Genomic DNA, 11,477 nt, shown 5'->3' with positions numbered 1-11,477 from the left:
CTATGCCTGTGTGTTTTATAAGCCTGTCCCCCTAGTTTTCCCATCCCTACAATTCTTAACTAACCCTTTAGAAAGAATTCAAGGAATCCATGCACATTGCACGCTTTGGTCATCTCTTGCCAAGTGCGACGACACTATGCTCAGAGGCTCCCCCGCCGGTCCTTTACAGGTACTGCACCACATTTTTTTGCTGGACAGTCCAGGACTGCCCTCGGATAAAAACAAAAAACTACTGCGGATGCTGGAAATCCAAAACAAAAACAGAATTACCTGGAAAAACTCAGCAGGTCTGGCAGCATCGGCGGAGATGAAACGAGTTGATGTTTCGAGTCCTCATGACCCTTCAACAGAACTAAGTAAAAATAGGAGAGGGGTGAGACTGCCCTCGCTTGGCTGGAACAGGTCTAACTGAATCCCACTCAAAAACATGTTCCCCCTTCGCGATTTCGCCATTTGTGAGATATCGTGGGAGCGTAGCCCCTGCAAACGGCGGGACTTTACTCTAATCGAAGTTTGAAATACAGACACTGTTGCCAATACTCAGAACTTGCGTTGACAGGTTTCTCCTGAACCATCCGTTAAGCTGCTTGTTGTTTGAGGGCAACTCACTGAGCTTAGGATAGTGCAGGTTGAACACAGGGGGGTGGTTGGAGGGGGTTTAGTGTGGGCTCATGACCCCTTCCTATTCTTCTGCTCAGTTATATAAATCTTGTTCCATTGCTTCTCCTTATGTCTAAACTTGTAAAAATATCTCCTTCGCATATATTGAAAAACTTGGCATTTCACAATTAAAAAGATATCTACCAATGCTCCGTGCAGTTAACAGCTTGATAAAATGCAACTGTTTATTTTCCCCACGATATCCCGTGATTACCTTATCCCCCATGTTTTAAAAATCTGGAAATAAACAGATTGCAAAATAGTCAATATGTAAAAATATTTCAAGTAGATGCAACCTTTCCCAATCCCGGAATTTTACCAGGGTTGCATTCTTCACTCCAGAACCGACATTCATTTACAGCAGAAACCCGGAGTAGAACACTAAACTCTTCTGTTCGTTCAATGTCCTGGATTCCACTCAAAGCTGGACCACACCTTTTTCTCCAATGCCTGACTGTCCTTCAGCCAGTGAAGTCCAGAAAGCCACTTGCTGGATTTCATTTCTCGTTTCATATTTAAAAGGCATCTCTCCTGCACTGCAGCCTGTCCTGCAAAGGGTTAAATACAGGAAGTTACTGCAAACCGTGTAGGGAACAGGATTCTAGTTAGGCTTCCAAAAACAAGCAACTATGTTTCTCAGGAAATAATCCATGTTGGAAAAATGTTTTTTTTTAAAATAATGGCTTAGCTGCGGGCTCCTACAGGTGAGGAATTGCCCAGCTCCGTTCTCTTCGCTCATCCATCCGATGCATCCAATTCTCTCTTCAATCTTTCCATGCTTTAAGTACCTGGTTCTTGGCTATATAATCATTAACAACTGGAGAAAATGGATGCTCAAAATGGATGAAATGGAGCTTTAGAACAGGCAAAAGTGGTTAGTATGATTCCCAGAGATGTTACAGAGCACAGAGAATCATGTAGAAGAGGAAATCTAGAATTGAGAAGGGTGCTGCGGGTTTCTCCCGGAGCAGATCTAAACACACTCAGTGTCGGCCGGTTTTGAGAATCCCAAGTTAATGGAGCCTGAGCATCATGGTGAATACAGACCCGCAGCTGACGGTGGGTTTGGATCCATGGTTCACGGCGGCTGTGTACACAGAACAAAACTTCCCACAGTGAAATGAATCACTGACAGAGTCAGAAAGATATGATGTGCAAAACGTCACCGGTGCAAGAGAGTGTGCTCTTCAGGGTGTGGGCTTAAGGCACATTGTTTGGGGAGAGTACAAGACATCTTGTCGCGCATCCAGTCCATATTACACCTGATCTGGAAATACTCAAATGGACAGGAATGTGCGCAAACCAAAGCCAATATAGCAGGAAGAGGAGAGGGAGAAAAACATTAAACATTTTCAATCAAGGCAATGAAGTTTTTTTTTTGTCATTCTCTTTGAAGAACTCTCTTTTACCGGATATAAAAAAAAATTGAAAATGGTGTGTAGGAGAAAGGCTGTTTGGCTCAAAGCCAATCATCAACCAATTGAATAATGAGTCTTTTTGCTTTCCAACTGGCGTAGGAAGGCAGTGCATCACAACGATGGACGTGTTGGCCAACTAGAGGCTGGAGTGTGGGGGGGCAAGTCATGTGGCGAAACCTACAGAAATACATTTAATCACAGTTGGTAGCCCTAATAATTGGACTCAGGGTGGACCTTCCACTAACTCCAAGGTAGATAAGGGTCTTGGGGGAGGTGGGATTAAGGTCAAGTTCTGATCTTTGCCCATGATGCAAAATTAATTGAAGACCTCAGTTAAAAAAAACTCATTCTGGGAATCATGAAGTGGTGAAAAGGATTTCAATTTTATGATAGTCAAGGCTTAAGGCGTCTGGCTTAGCATTTTAAATATTTGCAGTCTGCTTAATCAAAAACCAGATGAGGTAGCAATGCCAGCTGGGAAACAATAAGGCCCAGGGTCAGCCCAAATCACAAGAAAAGGATTCACCATCACTACCAAGTCTTCAATTGGTCATTTTTCAGCAACCACTGCATCAAACTACAACTGGAGTGATTATGGTCACTGCAGTCAAGAACACTTTGAAAACACTGATCTGGCAGGATTAGAATTGCCCATTACAATCATTGAATGATCTAGAACACATTACTCAAAAAATAAACCTTTGATATATTGTGCCCTGGAATTCATTTGGGCTGTAACATCAAAGTAGCAGTGTTCAGAGAGTGTGTCTGACCAGTTGAAATTAATTTTCTCACTTATCTAACTTGTTTACACATAGGGCATATGTTTTTTATTCATTCTTGGAGGTGTGGGCATCGTTGGCTGGGCCAATATTTATTGCCCATCCCTAATTGCCCTTGAGGAGGTGGTGGTGAGCTGCGTTCTTGAAGTGCTGCAGTCCATGTAGTGTAGGTACATCCACAGTGCTGTTAGGGAGGGAGTTCTAGGATTTTGACCCAGCGACAGTGAAGGAACGGCGATATATTTCCAAGTCAGGATGGTGAGTGACTTGGAGGGGAACTTCCAAGTGGTGGTGTTCCCATGTGTCTGCTGCCTTTGTCCTTCTAGATAGTAGTGGTCGTGGGTTTGCCCCCCCTCCCCATATAAATGTTAGTGAAAGCTCAGCCCGAGTACAAAATAGGTGAAACAGTGGATTCTTGTCCATCCCTTAGCAACAGTCTTGTATTTGTTAGGTGTCACTGCATTCTAGAGGTCTTGACATCCATTGGACACCGCAACTCAAAATTGCCCCCACCCCCGCCCGCCCCGCAGCTCCCAATTCAGCCACGTTGATAAAAACGCAATGTTGGCTCAGTCCTTTGAAAAATGTTATCAGACAACATGGTGCCCCTTTCACAGAGGTTGTTCTTGAAGGAATCTGCAAGACCAATGAAGAACAAACCAATTATTCATTAATCAACAGTTAGTAAATGTGAAGAGCAAGAAAATTTAAAAAAACGAAATCTTCATCTGAGGTCAAACACGCATCTCGACTCTGCACGATCATTCTTAGGTGGTTTCATGTGCTCAGCGCCATCACTGCTCAGAGGCCATCACTTGTGTTGCATTTGGTGGTGAATTAGACCAAGGCCTGTCATAAATGAACAGTTGCAGCCTAATGCAGGTAGGGTTACTGGTCAGTTACCCTAATAAACCTAATGGTTTTGTTCTATGGACCGAGTGGTTCTATAAATCTGGCCGGCAGTACATTATACAGCAGTGCAGTCAGTATATGGCAGGGCAAATACAGCATCTGTACCCTGCACTTGTGTTCCTGGTGTCCTTGTCCATCATTACCCCAGCCCTGGCTCAATCTTCAAATGTCCCTGTGAGCCCCACATTTCCCCACCCATCGCCAGTACAGGTCTGTTAGTTGCAGCATTTCATTGATGCTGGAATGGTTACGTTTCCAAGCTACGGGCATAAAGTTCAAAGGTCATTAGGGTGGCGCACGGCTGCAGCGAGTATCACAGACAGGTCACCAGCTGGGCTGCAAGAAGGAAATGTTGTAGAGCTTCGCCCATTTAGCAAACACATCTTTCTCGGTGATGAAACGATGGTGATTCCCAATCTTGGCTCGCTCGTTCCCGACAAATGTCTTACACTCATCAGGACCTTTCGGCTCATAATAATGATAAGGCATATGCTTGGGCTGAGCTTTCCTGTTTGTAAAAGAAAAAAATAAAGTTTGTTTTTCCAACGAGAACACAAAGAGTGAGACCCTTTAAAGTTGTTTCGCCATCTTGTGTTTGTGACAATAGTTACAAGAGCCAATATAGTTTTCTTACTCCTCCCCACTTCTTCTCTACCTTTGAGGTACCATTCCATAGGCCTGAGTACCTTCTTCCAAGTGGCCATGCATGGATCCAAAGAGAGTGTGTTGGTTAGCTACTGCATCATAGGAGGTTTCATACCCATTCCCAATCAGCTCTCCACATGACATCCAGAAAAGGGGCCTTCTATACAGGTGTGGTATGGGCTCTCTGGAGACTTCAAGAGACTTCAGTTACATGGATAGACTGGAGAAGCAGGGGCTTTTATCCATAGGGAATAGAAGGTTGCAGGAGATTTCATAGAGGTGTTCAAGATCATGATTGGTTTGGACAGAACAGATAGGGAGAAACCATTCACTTTGGAGAAAGGGTTGAGAAGCAGATGGCACAGATATTGGCAAGAGAACCAAAGGCAACATGAGGAAAAGCTTTTTTTAATGCAGTGAATGGTTACGATGTGGAAGGCGCTACCTGAGAGCGTGGTGGAGGCAGATTCAATCATGGCTTTCAAAAGAGAATCGGACAATTAATTGAAGAGAAAACATTTACAGGGCTACAGGGAAAAGGCAGAAGAGTGGGAATTGCTGAGTTGCTCTCACAGAGAGCAGGCATGGACATGGGGGGTCAAGTGGCCTCCTTCCATACTGTAAACATTCTATGGTCCAGATCTTCCACTCTCCCCAGGATCAGAGACCGGATGTACCCCGGAAAGTGTGCTATGGGACCCCTCGGAAGTTCCAAAACAAGGGCTCTGCAGGAATTGTCTAGAGAGTTTCAACTCCAGATGCGTAACTTCCCTTCTCCAGCTCTCAGACGGTTCCGACGCAGTTACCTGGATAGTTACCCAGGAAATGTTAGATTGAAAGAAACAGGTTTAACTCCTGGGTAACAACTGGTGTCCCCCACCTCCCTCTGGCCACCCCAGCCCCTGGACTACCCCACACCCACCTCCAGGCTCACTGAACCCCAAACCACCCCCACCAACCTTCCAAACCCCCAACCCCCAACTCACCTCCTCGATGCTCCGAATCCCCAACCCCCCCGACTCTCCCTGTCCCGAACCCTCTGATCTCCCCCCACCACCAACCTGACCTCATCACCCTACCCACCCTGCCATCCTATCCACCCTGCCACCTAGGGGCAGAGATTGATCAATTTTTGAGCACTAAGGAAAATCAAGGAAAAATCCTTAAAAAGGGAAACAGTAACTAAGATGAGCATTGGTCCGCTAGAGAGACAGTCTGGAGAATTAATAATGGGGAATTAATAATGGGAAATAAGGAAGAGGCGGATGAATTGAACCGATATCTTGAGTCTGTCTTCACTGTAGAGAATACAAATAACATCCCAGAAATAATTTTGAATCAAAAGGTAAAAGGAAGGGTGGAACTTTAAAAACTTACAATCACCAGGGAAAGGGTGCTGAGAAAATTATTAGAACTAAAAGCTGATAAGTCCCCAGGTCCTGATGGAACTTCACCCTAAGGTCCTAAAATAAGTGGCTGTGGAGATATTAGATGCATTAGCTTGATTTTTCAAAATTCCCTCCATTCTGGAAAGGTCCCATCAGATTGGAAAATAGTGAATATAACTCCTCTGTTCATGAAAGGAGGGAGACAAAAAACAGGTCACTACAGACCAGTTAGCTTAACATCTGTCATGGAAATGCTGGAATCTATTATTAAGGAGGTTATAGCGGGGCACTTAGAAAATCTTAATGCAACCAGGCAGAGTCAAAGGGAAATCATTTGTGGCTAATTTATCTGAGTTCTTTGAGGAAGTAACAAGCAACGTTGATAAAGGGGAACTTGTGGATGTGCTGTTCATTTGACAAGGTGCCACATCAAAGGTTACTACACAAAATAACAGTTCATGATTTAGGGGTAACATATCATGGATAGAGGATTGGTTAACTAACAGGAAACAGAAAGTGGGCATAAATGGGTAATTTTTGGGTTGGCAGGATGTAACAAGTGAAGTGCCACAGGAATCAGTGCTGGGGCCTCAAGTGTTTACAATCTATACCAATGATTTAGATGAAGGGACCGAATGCATAATTGCTAAATCTTCTGATGACACAAAGATGAGTATGAAAGTATGTTGTGAAGAGGATATAAGGAGTCTGCAAAGGAATATAAATAGGTTAAGTGAATGGGAAAAATGGGAAAAAAATTTGGCAGATGGAAGACGGAGTTAAATGTGGGAAAATGTGAACTTGTTCACTTTGGCAGGAAAAATAAAAAAGCAGCAAATTATTTAAATAGAGAAAGATTGCAGAACTCTTGAGGTACAGAGGGATCTGGGTGTCCTGGTACATGAATCACCAGAAGTTATTATGCAGGTGCAGCAAGTGATTAGGAAGGCAAATGGAATGTTGTCATTTATTACAAGGGGAATGGAAAATAAAATTAGGGATGTTTTGCTACAGTTGTATAGGGCATTGGTGAAACCACATCTAGAGTACCGTGTACAGTTTTGGTCTCCTTATTTAAGGACATATTTACATTAGAAGCAGTTCAGAGAAGATTCACTAAACTGATTCCTGGGATGAAAGGGTTGTCTTATGAGGAAAGGTTGGACAGGTTGGGCCTATACCCACTGGAGTTTAGAAGAATAAGAGGTGATCTTATTGAAACATGGGGAGGCGGTGGCATAGTGGTATTGTCACTGGGCTAGTAATCCAGAGACCCAGGGTAATGCTCTGGGAAACCGGGTTTGAATCCCACAATGGCAGATGGTGGAATTTTAATTCAATAAAAAATCTGGAATTAAAAGTCTAATGATGACCATGAAACCATTGTCTTTTGCTATAAAAACCTATCTGGTTCACTCATGTCCCTTAGGGAAGGAAATCTGCCGTCCTTACCTGGTCTGGCTTAAATATGACTCTGAAATGCCCGGAACCTACACCCCACGGATGGCAGCAGTTCAAGAAGGTGGCTCACCACCTGATGGGCAATAAATGCAGACCTAGCCAGCGATGCCCATATCCCATGAATGAATGAAAAAAATAAGATCCTGAGGGTGGTGCCAAGCGGACGTTACCCTCGTGGGAGAGACCAGAACTAGGGGACACAGTTTAAAAATAAGAGATGAGGAGAATGTTTTTCTCTCAGAGGGTCATGAGTCTGTGGAACACTCTACCCTAGAGAGTGGTGGAGGCAGGGTCATTAAATGCCTTAAAGCAAAAGTAGATAGATTCTTGACTAACGAGGGAGTCAAAGGGTATCGGAGGTAAGCAGGCTATGGCACTGAGTCCACAATCAGATTAGCCATGATCTTATTTAATGCAGAGCAGACTCAAGGGGCTGAATGGCCTACTCCTGCTTCTAATTCATAGTTCATATGTATGTTCGTATGTAGAAATATGGGGGTAGGGTAGGAAGGTGTAGCTGAGATAGAAGATCAGGCATAACGTTATTGAATGGCTGAGCAAGCTTGAGGTACTCCTACTTCTATTCCCCTGAACCTGGTCTCTGCTCAGAAGAAAAGTACGTACCTGCAGTGATTAGAAGGGACCATTCCATACACCTGCAAGTTGTCACAGAGTTCAATGGCTATCACCATGGTGAACCAGCCCGTACTCAGCCAGGAATGGGACTTCTTTCTTCAAAGCCAAGGAAGAAGGAAAAGAAAATCCTGTTAATAATAACATCTAAAAGATAGAATTTACAGCATAGACGCAAGTTTTTCAGCCCAGAGTCTATGCCAGTGTTTATGATCCGTACAAAGATTAAATTAACTAAATCCTACAAACAGCAATGTGATGTCGACTGCATAACCTGTTTTTGTGTTGTTGATTGAGGGATAAATATTGGCCAGGATACCAGTGCCAGCGAAACAGTGCCATGGGATATTGTACACCCCCCTGAGAGGACAGATGGAGCCTCGGTTTAACTTCTCATCCAAAGGATGACTCCTCTGAAAGTGCAGCATTCCCCCAGTGCTGCACTGGAGGTCAGCCTTGGTTTTGAGCTCAAATCTCTGGAACAGGGCTCAGAGGTGAGAGTGCTATTGACGGAACCAGTGCTGGCACTACAGGATGGATGAAGTTGAAATCACTGGGGTGGGGTGAGGGGGTGGGTGCGAGGAAAAGTAATCAAGTAATCCTGATCACAATCTACTTACTCTTGTAGGGAAAGGCTAACGTGCAGACATTGAGTGGGACAAGCTGTGGGTGGCCATTGCTCATATATAAAAATGGTCAGCGAGACAACAGACCCCCACGAGAGATCAGAGCATTCAGGAATGAGAGAACATTGTTGGGAGGCGGAGGTGGGGGAATGGTTGGAGCAATAACATATAAGGCAAATATCCCCTTTAAACAAATAAGCATCAAGTGCTTACATCGCTACTGTACCTGTCTCTCCCAGTTTCCCTCCGAAATAACTCATCAAACTGCTGCATCTTCTTAGGAGCAACAATAAAGGCAGACAGGTTTGAGAATCTCAAGTCCGCTTGATGAATTAGTCTGTACATGTTCCCTCGGTTGCTCTTCTGCATTTTCGATGGGGGCCCCCAGAAGATACAGACTACTTCCTGGCTTTTGTTAAGGAACTCCTGGGGTTTCTTTATCACTCGGTAAACGCTGGAATGGGCAACGACGCGCAATGTCGTCTTACCCCCGATGTCCTTCTCGTATCCCGTCGTCGGCGCGTCGTTCATGCGGATGACACACTCGGTCTTGTCAATTTTTGACCCCATCTCACTGCCTAGTAAGTGGCTGGAGCTCGTGATGAGTGCACACTGCCCACAGTGAAGCTTCATTGTCTGAAACGGGAGTAACGTTGCATCACTAAAGTTAAAGTGACAACTGGCATTGTTGACGCCATTCCAAAGAAAACAAGTGGATTAACAGTTTAATGCATTGCGTGGTCAATGTGGTCTCCTGGTCTAGTTTCCATCGTGTGAGGGGGTCGGACAGGAATTCACTAGATTTCATTATTTCCCTTATTGGTCCTGGGGGTTTCTCTGATTTTTTTTTTGCCTCTGTTGGAGATCAGATAGCTGCTGAGGCTAAGGATAAGAGTGGGATTGGGGGGTGGTGTAGGATGTGTTCCACCCATTTTGAGTGTAGCACAGGCTTAAGGGACCAAGCTGCTCTTTATCTCCCTGTCATATGCTTGTCTGTTTTTTGCATGTTATTTGACCTTTTGTATTTGTTAGCTGCTTTCATAGATCAATGCTTGCTGTGATAGTCTGATAAAACTGGGAGGGCCCATCCACAATCCCAGTTTAGTTTGCTGATCTTTTAGAATCAGAGATCTGAAGTAGGTCATTCAGTCTCTTGTATCTGTCCCAGCTCTTTGAAAGAGCTGTTCAACTGGTCTCATCTGATTCCAGCTTTTTCCTCTCAAATTGCAGGGTAAATTCTATCATATTATGGTCACTTCCTCCTAAGGGTTCCTTCACCTTAAGTTCCCTTATCAAATCTGCCTCATTACACATCACTAAATCTAGAATTGCCTGTTCCCTAGTGGGCTCCACCACAAGCTGCTCCAAAAAGCCATCTCGTAGACATTCCACAAATTCCTTTTCTTGGGATCCACTACCAACCTGATTTTCCCAATCTACCTGCATATTGAAATCCCCCATGATCACTGTAACCTTGCCTTTCTTACACGCCTTTTCTCTATCCTGGTGTATCTTGTGCCTTGTGAAACTTACAGAATACTGAAAGGCCTGGATGGAGTGGATGTGGGGCAGATGTTTCCATTAGTAGGAGAGACTAGGACCCCAGGGCACAGCCTCAGAGTAAAGGGAAGACCTTTTAGAACAGAGATGAGGAGAAACTTCTTTAGCCAGAGAGTGGTGAATCTATGGAATTCATTGCCACAGAAGGCTGTGGAGGCCAGGTCATTGAGTGTATTTAAGACCGAGATAGATAGGCTCTTGATTGGTAAGGGGGTCAAAGGTTACGGGGAGAAGGCGGGAGAATGGGATTGAGAAACTTATCAGCCATGATTGAATGGCGGAGCAGACTCGATGGGCCGAATGGCCTAATTTCTGCTCCTATGTCTTATGGTCTTATGGTCTCACTCTGCTTGCTCTTTAGCCATAACCCTGCAAATGTTTTCCCCTTCAATTTCCTTTTGGAAGGTACTATCATGTCTGCTCCCACCACCCTTTCAGGAAACGCATTCAAGAACATACGACTCACTGTGTAAAAGTAAAATTCTCCTCATCACCTTTGTTCTTTTCCCAACTCCCATTTCTATTCTATTACAAACGGATGTTAGAGCAGGGAAGTAATAATCAACCACATTTTTCACTACTAATTGTTATACTGCTAGAAAGCACATGTGCCTATCAGGTGACGACAGGACAAGACCCAGTGATACTCATTGTCTCGGCGCATTGGGCATTGGAGGCTCCTGGTTCCCCTGGAACTATGCCTAACACACATGCTCTTTCAGGGGAGCAAGAACGGAGGGGGGGAGAAAATGAGGGGACACTTTTCAACAAACTGAAGAATTCATATCACAATTATTAATTATTGGTGAAACAGTTGACCAGCTGAGAGATGAATAACTGAATGTTCTAACACATCAAACCTTCTTACAACACCAATTTATCCTTATATTGATGGCTTTTGCAGAGTAATAGGGTTTGGTCACACTAAATCAACTCTAGTTCATTCAATTAATACAAATGTCAAACAGTCAGGTTTTTTTCAGTGCTTGGTTTATTATTGAATTAATATTCAGGTCCTCTTTACATAACACAAGGAAAGACTTGCAGAAAAATGAAAAAAGCCACTGCCCAACAAACAGGATGGTTTTCATTCTCACACATAGGGAACAAGCACTAGTTCTGAAGCATGAAAACAAGTTGGGAGGAAACAATTTGTTAAAAACCCGACCGTACCAATTCAGAAGCTTCCATCTTATCATGTGTATCTGGAGAGATTAAAGAAGCTCAGATTGTTCTCCTTACAAAAGAGAAGGTCAGTGCGAGATTCAATAGAGGTGCTCAAAACTATGAGATCTTTTGATAGAGTACATAAGGAGAAACTGTTTCCATTGGTGGGTGGGTCAAAAATCAAAGGATACAGATTTAAGATAATTGTCAAAAGAACTACAGGGG

General features: G+C 43.9%; 1 protein-coding gene across 6 annotated transcripts in view; it reads right to left on the bottom strand.

Moving 5' to 3' along the window:
• Positions 1–706: 706 nt before the first annotated feature.
• Positions 707–11,477, bottom strand: part of LOC144685499 (alpha-N-acetylgalactosaminide alpha-2,6-sialyltransferase 6-like) — a 52,970-nt gene continuing 42,199 nt past the window's right edge. For 5 of the 6 annotated variants that reach the window (XM_078550082.1, XM_078550079.1, XM_078550081.1 and 2 more), the window contains 3 exons: positions 8,752–9,161; positions 7,891–7,998; positions 2,443–4,280 (listed from right to left, as the gene is read on the bottom strand). In XM_078550082.1, the coding sequence (XP_078406208.1) occupies positions 4,097–4,280; positions 7,891–7,998; positions 8,752–9,161 (702 nt within the window). In that variant the 3' untranslated portion in view covers positions 2,443–4,096. Of the gene's footprint in view, positions 1,209–2,442; positions 4,281–7,890; positions 7,999–8,751; positions 9,162–11,477 lie in introns of those variants that run through there. The other variant, XM_078550083.1, reaches the window with a different exon arrangement.

Source organism: Cetorhinus maximus, chromosome 10, assembly GCF_964194155.1.
Source record: "Cetorhinus maximus chromosome 10, sCetMax3.hap1.1, whole genome shotgun sequence".
Taxonomy (NCBI): Eukaryota; Metazoa; Chordata; class Chondrichthyes; order Lamniformes; family Cetorhinidae; genus Cetorhinus; species Cetorhinus maximus.
Note: the sequence above shows the minus strand (reverse complement) of the source record. Positions and strands in the feature narration are given on the sequence as shown.